This window comes from Pygoscelis adeliae, unplaced genomic scaffold (genome assembly GCF_000699105.1).
Source record: "Pygoscelis adeliae isolate BGI_AS28 unplaced genomic scaffold, ASM69910v1 Scaffold27, whole genome shotgun sequence".
In the NCBI taxonomy this organism is placed as follows: Eukaryota; Metazoa; Chordata; class Aves; order Sphenisciformes; family Spheniscidae; genus Pygoscelis; species Pygoscelis adeliae.
This window is the reverse complement of record NW_008825410.1, coordinates 8,773,503-8,794,286: the sequence shown is the minus strand read 5'-3', so window position 1 is coordinate 8,794,286 and position 20,784 is coordinate 8,773,503. Positions and strand designations below refer to the sequence as shown.

The 20,784-nt window shown below is 39.9% G+C and overlaps 1 protein-coding gene across 2 annotated transcripts in view; it reads right to left on the bottom strand.

Annotated features, from left to right (window-relative positions):
* Positions 1 to 9,099: 9,099 nt before the first annotated feature.
* Positions 9,100 to 20,784, bottom strand: part of ARMC3 (armadillo repeat containing 3) — a 61,890-nt gene continuing 50,205 nt past the window's right edge. Inside the window, exons 13-18 of one of the 2 annotated variants that reach the window (XM_009330567.1) lie at positions 20,100 to 20,200; positions 18,924 to 19,019; positions 17,321 to 17,410; positions 13,430 to 13,627; positions 10,797 to 10,959; positions 9,100 to 9,309 (exon numbers count right to left, since the gene is read on the bottom strand). In XM_009330567.1, coding sequence (XP_009328842.1) covers positions 9,100 to 9,309; positions 10,797 to 10,959; positions 13,430 to 13,627; positions 17,321 to 17,410; positions 18,924 to 19,019; positions 20,100 to 20,200 — 858 coding nt within the window. The remainder of the gene's footprint in view (positions 9,310 to 10,796; positions 10,960 to 13,429; positions 13,628 to 17,320; positions 17,411 to 18,923; positions 19,020 to 20,099; positions 20,201 to 20,784) is intronic. The other variant, XM_009330568.1, reaches the window with a different exon arrangement.

Below are 20,784 nucleotides of genomic sequence, written 5' to 3'. Positions count from 1 at the left end.
ACTGTGTCTTAAGAATGCCCATTTGTCAGAGAATGCTCTAATTTTCCAACTTTGGAAATTATATATAATTACCAAAATCTTTTACATCTTGGGACACTGAGCAGACCTCCACCATTTCATAATTTGTTCCCTAATGCCAATTGAGACTAATGACTTGACATTTTGAAAAGCCTTTTGACTCCTGAATGTCTTTTTGACACCTGGCCTTTAAGGAATCTTCTTTCAAACTCTGTCACTAAAAGCATCTTGTTTAGAGAAGTTTATATTAAAAAGGAATTAAAAACATGCTATGGTGTGGTTTGTTTCAAATCCTTCTTATAACTAGGAAGTACTGCTGATCTGTGGAATGTTGTAGGTTAGAAAACACAAGAGATGAATATCAGAAACAGTGACAATCTAGGGACATCTGGAAACAGCAAGAGAGAGCAATAACAAAGAAATGGGGAACACTGACTCTACGAGCTATAATTTAGATGTGGTTCCAACATGTGCCGAGGTGTCTGGTTGGGTAGTTAGCTCAACCCTTCTGTGCCAGAAGGGTGAACTGGTTTTGGAGCAGTTTCTGGTCCACAAGAAGTTGGCGCCGTGTTTTAAAGCAAACTTGCACAATGCTGGCACCACAAAAGGGGAAGATGTTACACACGCTGGAGTCCACGGAGGAGTTTGTTTTTTTTGGCAGTTTTATGCAGCATGGATGAGGGAGTGAAAAACAGCAGTGGACAGCTCTAAAGCTTTATGTAGACTGGAAAAGGTGTCCTCACAGGTAGACCTCCACACAAAACCTAACAGCGCTGCACTTTCTAGAGGAGTCTTTCGCTGAAGAGCCTTTTTTGTCTCTTAGTCTAAAATGGGCAAGGCAATCTTGCACAGACCAAGCGTTAGGGCTGCTAGAAGACAGGGTCAGAGAAACCCTCTGCTGTGCTCACTTGAAAGGTAGGACTAGAATGAGGAGAGCTGTTTGTAAACAGCGGTTAAGTAGGTGGGTATAGCCTGGGCAAAGGGCCGCATGGGCGACAGGATCTGCTGCCAACTTTGATATGACTGGTTTTCTCATCTTGCTATATTTCCCCCAACATTCATCCAACTTCAGGCAAGAACTGACTTCAATTATGCGTTGCACGTGGTTTCCATAGATGACATCTCAGCATGTCGGTGAAACATCAATGAGCTGGAAGAACAAGCTGGTTCATTAGCATGCAAATAAGCTCACTCCTTAATGAGAGAAAAGCTTTTACTAGCTCATTGTGTCTCCAATGCACTAATTTCTTCCATGTCCTACAAATAACATTTTTATAGGTCGAAGACACATATGTGCGTGTATCTCTCCCTCTGTGTTTCTGTCATTTCTGCATGTACTTTACCTATACCTGAAATGTAAATTCTGCCTGGGTGATAGTGGACAAGAAAGGCCAGATAAAGTCATTCCAATATTTCTGATATCTTTCAGTGCCAGAGCCAGTGTTTGTATAATAGAAAAATAATTAGCTCATTAAGAGGGCTAAAGAGCTGTTACTTTACCTGCAAAGTTCTGCTGTAATAGCTATATTGGTAAAGAGTGTGAAAAAATCATGCCCCAAGTCCACATAGCCCATTTGCAAAGCCCATGGCAAAATGCTGGAGCAGAGTCCTTTGGTCGTTTCCCTCTGTGCCATTTGGGGAGAGGTGCAGCTGCCTGGGAGGAGAGGAGATACCTTGGCACGGCTGTGGTGGTAGGGGGTTTGCTTTCTGGATGTGCCTGTAGGTGTTTGTCCATGTGTATCTTGTGCTATATTATGTGTTTTTATCTCTGCATAGTGCTTCATGCCGTTTTGGATGTGTTAATCAGCACTCGGCAGTTAACACGTTTAGCTGACCACCGATTCCTACCCCTGCCATCTGCAGGCACCGTCCTGCCTCCCAGAGCTCACTGCATGGCCAGCCCCACTTCTCAGCATTTGGGTGGCATCCCTCTGGCCTGTAGGGCTGCAAATGTCCGGTGCCTCACATAGATCCAATGTACGGCATTGAAAGAGCTCTTTTTTAGCTTCTGTAGTTCAGGGAAATAGTTTACACAGGCGAAAAAACAGCCTTTTTCGGTCAAGGTGTGGTAAGGGTTTTGCCATTGCTGCACTATCAGCGAAGTTTGTTGAGGAGAGACTGACCATAGATTTGGGGATTTTCTCCTGCAGAGCAATGCCTGTGGTTCATAACCACCCTAGCCCACAACCAAACTGATGTTTATCAGTGTGTTTTCTTTCCTGTGGCAAAAAGATGAAACCACTTTGCAACTGACTTCGTTCTGCTCCAGAGCAGCCAAATCCCAGCAGCGGCAGTGCAGATGCCTTCCCGTCCAGCAGCCCGGAGCCCGAGCACCCGCCCTTGCCTGCCCGCACAGCAGCGGGCCCGTGCAGCGGGAGGTGGGTCTGAACTCGACCTCGCTACCCTGAGCAGTGCCCACGTGCCCCACATGCTATCCCCGTGCCGGTAGTGGATCACCTGGCTGATCATCCTGCTGTTGGGCAGAAGCAACCCCTCCAGGGCAGGGGTGCTGGCCTGGTGTCGTTTCAAAAGCGAGTGGGCAAAGCGGCACGCAGGTGAGTGCAAGGGTCTTGGAGGAAGGACCCTGGGAGCTTGAATCCCACCTGCCCAGGCACTCTCCAGCTGCCCGGGATCCCACCACCGGCTGTGGAAACTGCTGAATATTATGACCCCAGAGCAGCTTCCAGCATCCCCGGACAGCCCCCTCCCAGTATGGCTTGTTGGATAGACATGCCTTAACGTGTAGACTACAAACATGCAGGAACACGGGGTGAACGCACACCCAGCCAAGGCAGGTCTTTCAGGCCACATGCGCTGATGTGTGCTGCGATGCTTGTGCTTCTGCATACAGAAAAGTCCTCGAGAGAAGATGCAAAGAGAGAGTAAAAACAAAAAAGGAGGGAATGTGAAGGAAAGGACGGACCGAGCAGGTTGACAGCAAGATGATGCTGTTACACAGGCCAGTATCATGTAGAGCTTACTGGTCATCTTCAGTGGTGCTTTTATTCTATAAATAATAACTTTCTGAACACACCTTGATTGTCTCAGAACTATGGTTTTCAGCAAGCGTTGTGCTTTCCTGATTCCCTGCTGGTCTTGTTGCTGTGGCTGGACCACGATGCAGCAGGCACGTGCGTGTCGGGCTGCAGGGACACCCTGCCTGGGGGGGCTGCACTGCCCAGTGTTTCAGGACGGGACACCCCAGCTCTTACCACTGAGCAATGTTTTGGGTTGTTTTTTTTAAGGATAAAGAAGGATACCAAATCTTTTTACTAGTTCAACTCAATTATCAAAAAACCCACCCCATGACATGAGGAGTCATTATTAAGATGATGAGCATAAATACTAATAGGCACACAGACTGGATGTGAGAATGCTTCTTCGCGTTACCTGTGGCTTGACACAATTAACGTTTCACCGTCCACAGAGGCTGTTGGTTTGGTTTGTGCCTTGTTCCTCTGTGACAGCTGTCGCCGAACAGGCCATGCTGGTTACTTGTTTGTAACTCGCATCACTGGGGCAGGGGCTGGCAGCCCCAGGGCTGGGCTGAAATGGGGTCCTGGGCCGCAGGCAGGGGTGGAGGTGGTGGTCCCAGGCAAGATGGGTCAGGGCCATTAAGGCCTGTTGCTTCACTCGGGGCCCTGACAATCGATCTTTACCACAGGAATTTTCAGCCAATATCTCGTGCTATAGTACCAAATAGCCCAGGGACCCAAACCTGCTATTGCTGCCTGAACTGTCACCTCCCTGCTGGCTGTAGCTGTCGTGTGGTGGTACCTTGTTGGAAAAAAAAAATGGCTTTTGAAGAATGAAAACCTTCGTAGTATAAAATCAATTGATCTGAATGACTAAATCAATAAACGTGACTCTGCTGACTGCTCATTTTCATACATCAATGAAACCCTTGAGTTTTTAAATGGAGCTGCCGCTAAACCTCTATTCTGCCACTTGAAGCTCTGTAGCACCAAGGACTCTGGCACAGGATTAGAAACCCCCTTTCACAACCAGCCTCTGAGGGCAGAGAAGGAACAGTAACTGGAAAACACCTTTGGGAGCTTGTGGAACCCTATAAACCAAAATAGTCAAGATTACTGTGAAAGACTTTTTTTTCCCCATTTTGGCTAGCTGGTTAGTCCTCACACCATGGGAATGAAAATGTGGGAATGTTAGACTTCGCATAGTAAGATTCTCAAAATGAGCTGCACTTGCTCCTCCATATCCCTTCATTCTAGGAAATCATGTAGCTAAATGTTCAGTAATTGTCAATTGTAAATGGATTATTAGGAGCTATTAGGAAAAAAAAAGAGAATACATCACAAACTCTTCAATATTGTATGGAGGTCTAGTCTCACCTCTAAAAATACAGTATAACTAAAAGAGAGACAAGTAAGGAACAGCACAATGACCAAAGGTATGGGTGGGAGGCCACACAAGAAGTGATTAAATATACCCTGCACGTAAATATACTTAGGGAAGAGTATACTGAGGGAAGATAGGATGGAGACCCATAAGAACAGAAACCTTATGGTGAAGCTAAGTAGGAAATGAATGTCCACTGTCTCTTCTACTACAAAACCTAGGAGATATTAAATGAAAGCAGCAGATGAGAAGTTCAGAATAAATGAAAGGAGATGCTGCTTTGGACAACTGTAAGAGCTATTAAATACCTAGGCACATAGCAAGTCCCTGAACTGCAAACTGCTGAACACTAACAAAGTACTCCAGAAATATGTAAATGTATTTGTGCCATGTTTTTAACGTTTTCTATATTGACCATTGCTGGAGATGGGCTACTTGGTTGGACGGACTCTTTGCTTGAGCCTGGACGTCCATTCTTATGCTTTCTTCTACTTTGCTGCGGTGGCATATGCTGTCCTCAGGCTTTGAATTGTATAGGGATTATTTTCAGTCTTCTGAAAGAAAATAGGTACTGCCAATGAGTTGTTGGAGAGAAGACTCTTGTATAATCCAGCAAGAGAGCTATGAATATAATAAATGTATTAATGCACTTTTCTATCTTAACTGTTGGCACGTTAGCCAGTAAATGCCTACTGCCTCTGCACAGTCTCCATTTTGACACTGTGTTGATAATGAGCTGGATTTATGGAGAAATGAATCATGTAGTAGAAGAGGTGCAGATTCATGCAAAGAAGCTATGGATGAAATAATGTCACCGTTCAAAAACCATATTTACTAAAAAAAATACTTTTTTAGTTTGTTTTTCCCTAAAGCCAAGTTTGATGTCAAAAATAACAGAACAAAAGCTCCTCTTGGATCTGAAAACAACACCTGTTTTGCTCTAAGAGCCTTGGATTCTTCTCAGGATCCGGAGTTAATCAGCAACAGAGACTTCCTGGAGGAAGAGTTCATTTCAATTTCTGCTATGCAAAGGAGTACACAGTTTGAGGGGGTGATGTTCTGCCATTGCTGTAGTTTAGCAGTGGGTAATCAGAAACTATTTGAGATGTGTTAATTCTATAAATTACGCAGCAGTTGTTCCCTGCTAGCATAAAGATAAAACAAGTGTAAGTTAACCTCAGCGCTCCTACTGCTCAGGGATCAAGGGCAACAGAAGGGAAGCATGGAAGTGCTGGTACCGCTGCTGCCAGCAATCTGTACTGCCTCTGCACCTGCGTGGGGAAAACGGAAGAATTCGTTTCTGCAGCAAGGTGTTTACCAGAAGCAGCCCTCAGACACAGGTCTCAGCCAAAAACTGGTCTGAAAAGCCTGGAATTATCCGCTTGGAATCCCCTTAGCCACAACAGTTCCGGCACACACAGAACAAGCAAAGGCAGAGAAGCGTGCAGGGTCAAAGCATTAGACTCTCTCATACTAAAAGCTCTATTGCAACTTGAAATCGCATTGACAGTGCCATCAATTTCGGTCTGCTGCTTTGCTGGTTTATGTTCATTAGAAAGTTAGAAATCACGTCTGACCTTTCATCAACACAGTCCAGTTGTGTATTTCTTGATATGCACATGTGCTATATATTAAACATTGTGTTTTTCAATGCCAAATCAAAACCAAAATTCTTTTTTATTAAAATGAACGGCAGGGTGTGTGTGTGTGTGTGTGCATGTGTGGTGTGTCAGTTCCAGATGCCTTGGAATAGACCCTGCAGTAAGCAGCAAGCTGAGTGGGGCGCTACCTAAGTTCAGCAGAGTCAGTATGAAGTTGGGTAGTTCCAGTGAGCCAGAGGAACCAAGACTACAGTGTCTTCATGCTAGCTTCTCTCAGAAGCACAGACGTCACAGTAAGGATGACTTAGGGGTGCCTCTTTCAAATCAGGATCTACGGTCCGCATCACTGTTCTGGAATAATCATCTACATACCCTTTCTTTCAAGAAGCTGAGCGTGTCTCATTTGGTTTTCAGTCTGCACAGCTGCTGGCCATGATGCCTACTTTTGTGTAATTGCCCAGTGGTTACAGCTATGGAAGAATGAACCTCATTTCAGTTCCTGTCTTTGCTTAAGACAGGCTTTCACCTTGCAGGAGAGCGCCTAACCAGCAGGGTGGTGGTGTAGGTAGGGTACAGTTTCTATGTTTTACAGCAGACACTCAGTACCCTGTAAGAACATTTCTGGCAGTGGGCACTACAGACCCAGACTCTCTTTTCCCAAAGGAAAAACCTAATTGTTACCCCAATATTAGGCTGAAGAGGTTGCTCAACTTTTCAGTTTCTATGGGCTATTAATTCTGTGTTTTCTTCTACATGATGGCACAGCTTAAAAAAGAGGGATGAAGAGTGCTTAGTGCCCAGAATATATCCTGGCAATTAAGCAGCTGCAGACTGTTTTGCTCACGCTTAGGAAGGCATCAAGCCTGACTCCTACGTCCTGAGTGACTGATCTGCCCACTGAACTATTATGTAAAAGGAAATATGAGGCCCTTCCTCACCTGCTCCTTAAAAGAAGGTAGGGGATCACTTCACTCAGGCATGGCCCAAGCCAAATGGTGCATGCTGGGCATGTCCTGGGAATATTTACCCAGCTGAGCCTTGAAGAAACTTTTGAACGTTTTGTTTTCCAATTCAGATCTGGAATGAATGTGAGCTGGGCTGCTCTCGTCAAGGCTGGGGGAATTCTTCACCAGGGCATGGGCATAGCTACAGGTCCCTGGGAAGCATCAAATAAAAAAGTGTGGCATCTCTTGACTTACTTGACAACTGAACTGCAGTTTTCAAAATAACAATTTGGGATTTAAGCATTTATATTCCACTTAGATCTCATTTCTGACACCCAAGTGCATTACGATTTTGAAGTGACAGAACTCAACTAATACAAAGCTAAAAATTGTGACAGACATAAAAGAACCTCCATCCAACATTTTTGGATCATCAAAGTCTGCATTATAAAAGGCTGTGTAGTATTTTTTTTCATTTGTTTAGCTAATAATTTTATGTAAAGTAAACTTGTATGTCTTGAATAGAAGTTTCCCAATTTTTATTTTGAAAAACTTACATTGTCTTTTTTTTTTAAATATTTACTTTTATTAGAAACAACAGAAATGGTTTTATTTTTCAAGACCTCAAACAGAATAAGCCACACTTTAACATTATGGTTCCAATACAAAATAATGAAATTCTAATGTAAGAAAACTATACAAAATGACAGCTAGTAGGAAATTAATTTTTATTCTACTTACATTTACTGCACTTTCAAAGTTGCAGGTTTCTATATCCAGTCATTCCTGTCAGTGACAGCATATCACTTTTCATCAGTCCCCTACCTGCTACATAGCAATGATAAGAAACACATCCTCACTTTCCACTCAGTTCTGCTAGTGTATCGTGTATTTTGTTTCCAGAGTTCTTTTTCATTCTGATGTCTAGAGTACTGCTGAACATAAGGTAAAAAAAATGAACATGAGGCCATATAAGTGAATTTACAACAGAAAGATAAAATGTTCCCCAAAGGGCTACCAGAAAATCATGCTGCATGTCAGAGGAGGAAGGAGGGGGAGTGGTGGGATCATGCTCATAAGCAGTAATGAATACAAAAGATTTAAACGTCCTCAAACCAAAGCAGACTATACAAGTGACTGTGCTTATACAAACAACAAAAACCTAAAAGAACACAGACCCCAAATTTCTTTATCACATTTTTGGTGGGCAGGAAGCAAATGCCTTGTAGTTGGCGTTCTGGTCTTCTGAAATTCAGTTTTGCACAATGTTGTCTGCATTGGCCTAACTTCTGTACCAGACATTTTCTCAGTTTTCCACAATAAAGTAAACTCACTTGATAGTGATGCTCCCTGAAATACTACAGTACATTCCTGACAGCTTACTAGAGTGTTCTAGCCAGTGTTTTACCTCTCATAGATGCACCACCACACTTCGGCAGCACCACGTTACCCAAGGCTGCAAGAAATACAAATTCCCCGTCTAAAACTGCTGCCTTCTCAGAGTCCATTTTATCTTCAAGTGAAGAATGAAGAATTTAAAGGAAGATTGCAAGCAATAACTTATCAATCGTCTGTCTTCCCTGCGCCAGGACAAACAGTATTTACTTTCATCCAGGGTATGTTATTATCTGTAATTATTAACTCTGCCACGTTCCAAGAAATATAAATGGGATGTTTTCTACAGAGGCTGAAAGTATACTGTTATCTTAATTCTTCTAACTCTCAGTTCTTGGGTTATTTCACACAAAAAAATTGTCCGGTTGTTTTTAGGTGACTTGTTATTTCACCAGATGTCACATTTTCTTGTTTCATGGACATATAATTCCTATAAATGTGCATGGGAGTTGAAGGAACATAAGAAAAAAAGAATCTACTGTATTTTGGAAATAATGTAAACCTATTTAATAAACATTATAATGTTAACACATACCAAATATTCTTGATCTACCAAATTTTAATCTGTAGTTTTACAGTTTAGTCTTAAAATAGTACCAAAAAATGAACAAAATTTCTAAGCATTGAAGTTGGATACCTAAAATATGTTTAATTAAATGTTTAGGACAACATACCAGATATGGTTCTTGTTGATAGCTGGACCTGAAACCCCTTATGTTTCATAAATATTAGCACTGCAAACATCTTTAAAATAGTTATTTTGGTGAAATTTGTCATGATGATTAAATATGTTTATACTGATCTGCCTCTGCACTTCCCTGTTTCATCAAAAAGCCTGGCTCAAACATCAGATCTACAATATACTCTTGAGGAGGAAGCAGAAGCCCAGCTATTCCTTGAGGAGAGTCATCAACCAATTTAACTTCATTCCAAGCTCTGTTATACTCCCCACGAACTAAACTACAGCCAATGCCAGTTCTGTCTGCTATCACCTAAAAAGGAAAGAAAAAGGAGTTAATCACAGTTAATACATGTAGCTTGTGCGATATACAGCAATGCCAAGAGATGCTTAAAAAGAAAACAAATACCTGAAAGGCCAAGACCTTTCTTGAAACAGACGTTGTAAATCTTTAGTGTTCCAAACTGCAAATCTTTATTGTTGGTTCTGCTTAGAAGGTGTAGGCTTTTAAATGCTATTTCTACCATATTCTATGCACAACATGAAAAACATTCATTTAAACTCTTTTCAGACACTGATACATTTGTTTATCAGCCAGTCCTTCAGATCTCAAATGAAGTGCAACACCCACAGTACCCAGCAATATTTTTTCTAGTTGGAAGACTTATTTCTGAGTAACATTTTGAAGAACTGTCTATACAAGCAATGAGGTGTAGGTACATTGCACTCCTATAGCTAGTATGAAATACTAAGTGTAAAAATGTAACATTTTTATCAGTGTAAGTTTAGGACTGCCGCTCCGCTCCAAAGCACACTCCTTGCTTTTCAGCCCCGCAAATGTGGGAAGCAATGAAATGTGAGGCAAGCGTCTGCTAGATGAAACACCTGCCTTGCCTCTGTGCTGCACTATCACTGACAGACCTATAATGGTTTCCAGCTACAAAACTGCTTTCTCAGAATGCGTCTGCTGTGAAAGAATGCAATGCTGAAAGATTTTTAACTTGTTACAAATGGACAAAGATATCCATTGCTTAGACTGCTGTGGCTTTAAGAGAGATGATCCGTCCCTACAAAGGTTTCCTAGTGGAGGATAAGCGAACATCAGTGCTGCTTCAGCACAATTAATTCATGCCCTCAGATCTCCACAAAATGCGTCAGGAAATTTCTTTCCCTGTGGATACCATAAATTTAGGATTGTGCTCTTTCTCCTGTGTACTGTTTCCGAGGTCCTTCCCTCTTAATGTGCTAGGCCCTTCCTTCTGTTTTCCTTTCTGTCCAAGAAGAAGAAAAATCCAGCTATCCAATAGCCAAGGAAAAAGGACGGGACAGATAAGCAGGCTGCACCGATACCTCTTCACATGAAGACAGAAGAAATTAATCTTACCAGTCTATGAAACTAGAACATAAAAGCTGTCATATACTATCACAGAATACTGGATAGATACCAAATAAAGATTGTCCCAACAAGTTTACATTTGCAGCATGGAAAAAAAAGGAAGTTGCAGAATTCAATATTTTACAGTTTACAGAAAATGTAAAATGTTTTGACTCCCAGTCAAATATTTTGGCTTTTTGCCATTTATCAAGTATTCTGCTGATATCACTTAAGACAATTTAATGACAACAAGAATGTTTACAGAAAGAAGCGATGCTGGCTTTCATTCACTGGGAAATCAACTTTGCCAGTGAAAAATGACTTAAGTGTATACAAAAGATTTTGCATGAATATAAATATTATATTACACTGATGCAAGTATACTTTAGTTTATAATATCCATTTAACATCAATAATTAATGTACCTTGAAAAGTAAAGCCCTGTGGTAGAACGTCCCTTTTTTGATTTTCCCAATAGGCACAACGTTGCATTTCAGTTCAAATTCTATTTCACTTATGTGAAGTTCCCAGCTGAAGTCATGTAGTTTGTCTCTTTCAATTGGGCCACCCATCTTGTCTGCAACAAACCTGTTCCAATGTATACCGGGATCAATTACTTCTATAATTCCTCTTGTATTAATCATAAAAATGTAGCAAAATTAAATGTATACAAGCAATAAGTGAATGACATATAAGACTTTAATACTTTTGCTATGTTTGCTTTAATTACTTTATTTAGTAACTGGTATTTTAAATATGCTCACTGTTAAATACAGGTAACCATAACTCAGGTCATTCACATTTGTCACAGACCTAAACCAAGGTGCAACAGCTGTCAGCAGAGATTCTGGAGAGGTCTACCATAGGCACAAAGTCCTCAGAGAAAATCATCAATAACGGTGTAATTACTGAGGAAGTAGTTCAGAAGCTAGCATTCACCTTTACAGCTAACAGATTATGTGAGCTACATATTACAATCCCTAGCCCTTCCATTTGTTTGGAATAGTAATAAAGACATAAGAATATATATGACAAAAATAAAGCCATAGGTAATGATCCCAACATAGGAAAGCAACTATATCCAGAAAGAGTACTTCAACTTCTACATGTGCTTTCTTATATTGAAGCCAATATTTGGGGGGTGAGGAATGTGTATTTATCCATTAAAAAGAATGGCTCAGTCAAAGAAACAGAAGATCAGAACTCATGGTCTGTGCAAACACTGCCAAAAGCATGTCTCTTGGGTGACTGTGCACACACAGGATCAAGCCCTGATTTGTAAGTCCCTATCTCCTCATACACACACCTTCACCTCCCCTATGCACGGCCCCTGTACGTAAAGACCTTTGTTCCCCAGAGTGTCCTCAGCCACAGGCACAAATGTTATTGAGGGTTCTCACTCTGGGCAAGCTGTTGCAGAGCTGACATGGGAATCACAAGCTACTGTGTCAGACAGGGAGCTAAAATCTGCATCACCTCCTCTGCAGTAACTGTGAACAGGTTCTGTCCTCACAGCACATGCAAGGCAACCTCAAAGGCCGTATTTCTCAAAACCTAGGGCCTGAGGAGGTGCTGGTTGCAACAGCATGGGTACAGGGAATTATCACTGAGCAGGCTAGACATGGTGTCTTGAAGTTGGGAATTATTGGATGACCCTGAAGAAGTGGGGGGCTCTCAGAAGTCACTTGTGCTGCTTGTGCCTACAGCCAGCCCTCAGTAAAGAGAGCAAAGCTTCTTGAGCCTACATGCACACCACTCTCGCATGCACACAAAGATGTGCTGCGTTTGTTTAAAATGAGAGAGCCAGCACTATCGCGTGTTCCCTCATCTACCCCGGCTCCCTCCCCGGTGAGCACAGCAGGAACTCGGCTCAAGCTGCCAGGCTGCCGAGGGCTGCTGCAGCTGCCTCCTCCTCCCCTTCCTATTCAACACACGCTATTCAGGCAGCCGCTTAAAATGGAACATACACATAAAAATCCCCACAGAAAACATTCTACTTAAATTTCCCGTGATTGTTTCGCTGGGTTGTGTGTCTGCAAGTATTTCATTGGCGTGTTTGAAGAGCGGATTTGAAAGAACATTTTATGGATTCCACCTTGAGGAAGGCAGTGTGATTTATACACAGCTGGATAGTTAAGGATGAATATCTGTCCTGTCAAATTTTGCAATCAACAGAAAAGTCATTCCTCATATCACACTAGGCCATTTCATTAAAAATGAGAGTTAGTAGAAGAAACAAATTTTGTGAGACTCAGCGGGATCTGACGGCAAACTCTCCAGATTCAGGAGGTAGCCAGGAAACTGCTAAGATAGTAAAGGTTAAACTAAGGAGAAGATGAAAGCAGACACACTACTTGGAGATGACAGTGATTGGTGCCCAGGCTGAGTAGTCAGTGTAACTAATGAATCGCACATTGATAACAATAGTCTGTACATGCACCATTGCAATATTCTGGCACTACTAAATCATCAGGATGTTAATTACAGTAGCACCTAAAAACTACACGAGAAAAATGTCTCGTGCTTTTGGCTCTATAGGAAAACAAAATACAAGAGAGTTTCTGTCCTAAGGGGTTTCCAAACCAACTAGGCAAGAGAGATTGTAAGAGAAAGAACAAGATATGATATATATAAGTTGCAACAGTCTCAATATTAAGCTAGGGTTTTAGCCTGTGCATTTAGGCTCTGCAGCGCCTGGGTCTCTCCTGTTCCTTGATGATATAGACGCTATATGCAGCTGATGTGTTCATTGGAAAGGATCAGTACAGCTATATAAATGTGAAAAAACCTGAAACTGTCCATATGAATATTTTCAAAATGAGAAATTTGTACCCTTTTGTTGCAAGTGATATTTTATTTTAAAAAAAATAATTACAACAAAATTAGAGACAAGAAGCTTAAAATCTAAAATTATGTCAAAATTCTGGACCAAAGCTGATTTGGATTCCAATTAAGGATGGGAAAAATAACAAATTTGGAAAAGTCCTTGGATGAGAAAACTGTTATTTTACCAATTCAACTTATTTCATTATTTATGGAAATACAATTCGGTACTCACTGTGCAAGAGCCACAACCTGTTCCCGGGTAGTAGTTAGTGGTAGAATTGCTTTGGAAGCATCATTAATGTAATCCAGTAAAATGAAGTCAGGTGGTGGTAGCCAATGTGAATTTTCTAGATTTATTTCATCCTGGACTTTAGATACAATCTGAGTAACTTCTTTCATTTTTTCCTCTTCTTTTTTCCCCTTCCCTTTTCTTACATAGAAAACAATATACACTTATTTAGAATACCGTAATCTCTAAAGTCCAAATTCTAATACAGTAGCTCTCCAACAGGACATTTTAGACAAACTGATTTTGGGGGAAAGGTAGGGGAAATCTTTTCTCTTGATAATGAACAGTCCAAAACCTACAAAGCTGTAGAGAATATTTGTGGAAGATGCCCTTGGGAGATGGTTAGGAACCAACTGGCACTAGCTCCATATTAATATTCCTGTAAATTCTCATTTTACGTTTGTGGCTCTGATATGCTTTTCCCATAAATGGATTATCTAGGGGAGAAGACACTTACCTACGTACAGCTACATAATAATAACAACAAGTTTTTAGAGAGTATATAGGAAACATTTTTATACAGTTACAGTTTGGTTGCATATGGTCATAAATTAAAAATCATGAACTCCCATGAGTTTTTACTCGATAGAAGTCTGGACTTCAAATAAAGGAACAAATGGTATCAAGAGCATGGCTGAAATCTTCAAGAGATCAGCCAAGCGGTAGTCTCTGTAGTTGCAAATCCATGTACTTCAAGCATTATACAAACTACAACATGGTTTGTCAGATGAAGATTTTATAAGAAGAGATCTGGTTTTGCTGACTTTTTTCATTGTGCATGCTACATTTTTCACTAATGTTCAGAATCTGAAAAATGACTGTGATCCTGAACAGGCATCATAAGCACCTAGCAGAGGTATAAATGAAATGCTTGTTCTGCTTAGCTAGAGTACTGTGCATTTCACAAATTATGCAGCAACTATAAAATCAGTATCTTACCAGGGGTATCATTAAGATCTATACAATCAGACAGTTTAGGATTTTTCATTTGTGGCAACACATGGAACTTGTGTTTTGTAAGCATTATGTCTTTTTTCAGCATAGGTCCTGAATAATTCTAATGTGAAATATGACAAAATTTATTTCCTTTGTTTAACAGTTCTGGCTTACTTTTTAAAATCTATACTACTTCTGGCATTCTTGGAAGGAAAAAAAAGAAATAAAGGACCACTAGAGTACATGGCTCCAGGGCACACCCTCATTATTGTATGCTTTTCAAATTATTCTTAAAATTTTTACAATGAACAGTACTCTTAAGACGGAAGGCATTGGACAAAGCAGAAGGGCATATACCATTATCAGTAGTCTAATTCAAGCAATTTGTCTTCAGAATACTTTGCAAACTTTTCTTTTACCTATTGAGATTTATCATATTCACAAAAAGCCCTTTTCATAGATTTCATAAAGCACAATTTTTTAGAAGGTTAACCAATTAAGATTTAATCTTCAAATTATAGCAAATTCACCACCCTCTTAAATAAACTGTTCTGGTTATTAATTACACTTATACTTGAAAAAAGCAGACAAACAGTTTTCTTTATCTAATGTGACTCTATCTAACTATAGCCAGGGGACCTTACAATGCTAGATTAAACAGCTACCTACTTCTGCATTTATACACTTATGATTATGGTTAAGAATATCCTGTTTAAAAAAACACTGAATTATTCCCACCTCTCTGGTATCTGACTTGGCAGGTTTTCAAAACAACAATTTGTACACATGGTATAATTCTTGTTCCTTGACCATTTCCTCTCTTTGTCCCCTGCTCTTCCCTTCTATTCTCCCAGTACTTTCTTTTCCCTATGAAAAGTGCACCGCTAAATTATAGCGCTATTCCCTTTTCCTATCTACTCAAATGACTCTTGAATCACTCTTATTCTTCTTCTTTCTAGTTTTCAGGAAGAAAAGATCTGAGAAGGATGGGTTTGAACAATGGTTGGTTTGGTTTTTTGCTACTTCTTATTTCTCTGAGGTATGACTATGTTCTGTTCCTTGGTGGAATGGCTGATAGAAGGTTGTCTTCCACACCCATCTCCACCCTACTCCTCAACTCTTCAGTTCACCATGTCTGTCTAACGTTTATCTCATAAGGAACTATGGAGTTGCTGTCTTACAGTTCAGTGCTATAAAATAATCAGTAACCATTGCAGTAGACTTCTGCTATCTTTTCCCTATCCTCTTTTTTATCCTCATTTTATTTACCAATGGGAATGATGACATCAGAAAAAAATCATTCCCCTTTCCCAAAGCTGTCTTACTATTTGTGAGACATACTTGCTGCAAATGCAGAGGAACATTGCAAAGGAGAACTCATGGCAGTTAATAGTCTCCAAGCTGTTTCTGATTCCTGTTGCAACTTCAGTATGAAAGTCCAATGGGTCACCAGAGAGTCAGTGTGAGGAAGAAGGCAGCCAATACAATATCCTACCACCAAAAGACAGCCATGACACCTATTTTCTTTCCTTTTTTGCATAGCTTAATGCCTTGACTGTCTTTAGCAAAGGCGTAAATGAGCATTGGAAAGTATTTCCTTAAATGCTGTACTGGAATGTAGCATGGAATAAATGCACATTTATCAGTCTACATTAAATATTATCTTTTAGCCCAGTCAGTGTGTATATCAGATATGCAACTGTTTGATCAAAAATGTTGCTATCTGTCTATGCAAATATATGTCAAACTATCAACTAGGCACTTCCTCTACATCTAATTCAAACACTTCTAGCAGACAATTACAACTGCCCTTTCTCTTAGCTTTCAGCTATGGTTTATATAAAGTAGTATCACTTTTTCAAAACAATGGCTTTAAACTGTGTTCAGTAGTACTTCGCAAAATAATGATGAACAGAAACATATGATCAAAGGAAAAAAATATGTAGGAAAAAGTCTAAGCATGTTTGAGACTTGGAGTCAGATACTGACCTTCAAGTAACTTCCATATATCTCACAAATTAATAATAATAATGATGTATGAATTATGGATTCAAAGTGAATGACAATGGGGTTATAAATCATACAGCTTGATCATGACATTCAAAAGCAATTATTTCATACTTGAAGAAAGAACTCTTTGTATCCCTGCAAGTTTACTATGGGAAATTGAGCCAGGTATTTTTTTTTTCCCTAAAGAAATTTTTTTGCTTTCCGAAAGTGTTATGGTTGCCAACAGAGCAGTCATTTACTGTGTAATTGACATAAATTACATTAAAAAGCAACTATCCAAGGGTATCCTCATCTCACACTGTTATAAACAAACATATTATCTTGCCAGGACAGGTCTCTAAGCTCTGCACAGCTGCTTGAGACTATGCAACATGGTCTATGACTCTAGAGCATCTTCTGAGATGAAGGAATCCCCCACTGGTGCAGAGCAAACATAACTGGGGCTCAGTATTTCCCCTTGCCTCTTGCTCCCTTTGAGTAAACTGGCATACGCATGGTGGGTCATGATCAGAGCATGCTGGGCATCAGGAGGACCTGGTAAAAGAGCAGAAGCTAGAACAGACCTGGTAAGACACTCAAGATGCAGTATCTACTTACTGTTTTGCATCCTGATACAGGAACTGTCCACAATGCGATTCATATAATCCATTTCAGGTATCTACTACAAAATTATTTAAACTGAATTCCAGAAGTGCTTGCAGTCCAAATAACTAGTCAAATGTAAATGTCTGCCTTATAAGTCAATAACTTTTGGATAGACTTATCTCACAGTTCGGGTCCTGATTTAAGTCAGAACCTCAACCCTTCACAGTCAGTAGCTATTATCTGTCAACAATCTGCATGTCAGTTCTAAACAAACTGATACACATATAATTCAAAGTATAATACCTTAAGCCTTTTTCTCTAGTGCTGCTTTTGCTCAGTGAAGACCGTTGTCCAGATAACTCCTGCTTTTCCTCCATTGGAGATATCATTGAACTATTGAGATCACAAAGCAGGTTCCAATTTTCTCTTGATTTCATCTCTCAAGCACACACAGATACATACATACACAGAAATATATAAGCAGTCTAAGAAATCAACCATTATCTCTATCAATAAAATGCCTGTACAGACAGTAGCATATCATAGTTCATGGATGAGCTCCAAGCTAAAAATTGCAAACGTAGTACCTAAGTTCCTACAACAGACACTCCATCTTTCCCTCTTTTTCAAACCCTGCAGTACTTAGCATTTTGTAATGCCCACCACTGACTAGAATTAACAGGCCTGAGGCATGGCCAAGGACCCCTATACCATAAAATGAAGAAAATTAGGAAGTCGGGACTGGGACCCACAGAAACCAGCATAATAAATAGTCAGCTCACTAAATTAGCTAACAGAAAAGCCAAGCAGAGCTGTAGGTTACATCACGTTCCTATCAAGGACTAGACACCATCTCATTGATGGCAAGGAGGCTCTATTTGGACTGGTTTTGGAATCCTGAACATTCCCCTGGAATTAGGCATGTACACCTGCCTTCTCTGAAAGGCGCTGTTGTGGTCGTGATTGTGCTGCTGTTTTACATAAAGAGTTACTGGTTCAGTTGGGAGACCATGGTTCAGTTTTCTTCCACAGGAACAAACTAAGGGTTAAGCATTTTATATTAAAAGTCATCAAAACAAGGAGTAGAACTTTGGTCTCGACTCTCTCAGATAAGTGCCCTAACAGCTGAAGTAGAAAGCTCTGTTCATTATGCCTCTTTGTTAGCAAACAGCTACAACGAACCAGAATGAGACTGCTGAACACCAAATATCGTGTGATCAGCTATCTGCAGGTGGGAGGGGCAGGCTCAGATCCTCTTTCTGTAAAAGAAGGAAATTAACTTCCCACAACAAGGTTAGAGATTCTGACCTATTTGGTATGAGCAGACATGCCGACCAGATCAGTTCCACAGAAAGAACTGCAGGACTGTATGGATCAGAGGGAGCCCTGCCAGAGCAAGGCATTTTTAGGTTTGTTGCTGTCAAAACAGGGACAGTTCTGAGCACACCCTTCTCAGGTTTTAGTCATCTATGGAATTTCACTGGAAGAAATTTAATCTAGAAATAAGGATGCATGTAGGCAGTGTAGGAACTTTTCATGGGTCTAGGTTCTAAACTGAGAAAGAACTTCTACCCTAATTTCTCTGTGTCTTGGTTGTCACGCTGTAAAATAACAGCATTTCACTGCCTCCTAGGGATATTGAAAGGAAAAACAGCCAAATAAATGGGAGATGTTCAAATACAGCATGAGGAGGGAGGACAAATCATTACTAAGATAGACAAAGGAAGATTACTGCAATTAGGAGGTGAAAGAAAGACTCTGAAAACATATTTAACATTGTATTTGAGCATTTGTACTCTGTTAGGAAAGTTTCTCCTATGTAGGACAATCAGAATTCTATTTCTAGAATAATGTTACTGTTAGAGAGTAATAACAGAACATTGACAAGTAAATCTTAAGACCATACCCTGCTTTTTCTCTGCTGCTTTTTCTTGGAATAGAAGGTGACAAGATAGATTGTTCATAAGATGAATCTTGTGCCTTTTCCTCTAGTGCAAGGACACTGAAATGGAACAAGATATTTTTGCATATTGTTTGCAGAGATGGTATTTGCATGTTAAGCTATGGAAATGGAGTTCTGATTTTAAAGGACAGTAAATATATTCATAGGAAGTACATAAGTGGAAGAAATAACATAACCACTAATAAACCGGATACTGATTCAGGGATCAAAAATGAAGTACGGAATACCAAATGGTGGACACAAGAGTAACTGGGGAGTAAGAGTGCTGCCGAGGTGCAGAGGCAAGAAGCTGTATCAAAGGCAAAGAAAGAAAACCTGATAGTTAAAGACAACTCTAGGGATCAACAAAGAGCATGGAAGTTTAATTTTTCATAGATATTCTCAGACATCTTTATGGTGTCATATACAAGCTTAAAAGGGAAGCTAATGATACTGTAAACCAAATATGTGATGTGTTGACAGAGAAGAAGGTTTTGGACTTGCAAAATATTGGTAGAGCATTCTTTGATCTGTGAGACTGTTTACAGGAAATGACTCCCAGTTAAACAAGTCCAATACCAACTTCCTGCATTCAAATCTAAGAAGATTTGTTAGGCTAGCTAAACTTAAACAGAGAAGAAATGGACACAGGTTCTTTATTAAGCCTGAAAGCTTCATGCTTGGCTTTGTCCTGCCTCTTGGGATGTTGTGCTTAAAATTCCATGCATCTGTCTGTGCAAGAAGATGATAAAATCATAGGTTTCATTGTCGCATGTTGACATTCAGCTTAGATGACATAATTATTATGGCAGATGACAAGCTTTGTTATAACTAATAAAACACTGGGTGTCCCACCATCAGGAAGCATGTTAAATGAATGAGTCTTAATGGCTAAGTTAAAAAAAAGCAACTCAACTGAATAAATCTTTTCTGTCTAGAGGGAAAAAAAGTTATTTTCCAAATTCTTATTTTATAAAACACAAATCCCTTGCCTTCTAGGACATGAAGCACTATGCTGAGATCTCTCTATTTTATATATGCGTGTGTGTATATATACTATGTAGTTTGTACTGGAAACAGTGGAAACGACAGAAAAGATGAGCTATTGCAATAAACATTGGTAGATCAAACATGACTTACTCTTCTTGTGATTTAGCATTAATAAAGATTATGGCCCGACGGTCAGTAAGCTTTTGCATACTCAGTTCCTCCAAAGATAAAAATTTCACTCCACGTTTTATCTACAAGAAAATTAGAATAAGAGATAAGGTGCTCTGTTCGGTTAAAGATGAAGAGAAAAAGAATATTTAAAAGATACCTAAAGAGTAATCTAAAATTCCTAATCTTTAACAGAAGTCTTACATAAGGACTTATAAAGCCATTCAAAATATGTGAAATTGGTTTCCTCTTCAGTTGCATTTTCTTAATCAATTTTCTTAGAGAAGATTGTTTATAAATAATTTAACTTGTAATTATTGTTACTATGTCATTCCAAACAGTTCTAGAATTAAGAAAATGTTCCTGTCTCTGAAGGCTTTACAATATAGGATAGAATTTTCAAAAGCAACCAAGTGCTTTAGGAGCAGGTATTTAACTGATTTTCAGTAAGACTGGTATTTCTAATTCATTTGGGCATTTTGAAAAGTCCTTTTCAGATTTAAACTGAACACAGCACTAACAAGTGATACATAGTGGAGTCATTCTTCATATATAAACAGTGCTTTGTGAGAGAAAGGGTCATGACCAAGATGAAAACATGAACACTCTCCTTCTTTACGTAAAACTAAACAAACAAAAAGTCCATAGGTCATTCAGTGTCAGGTTA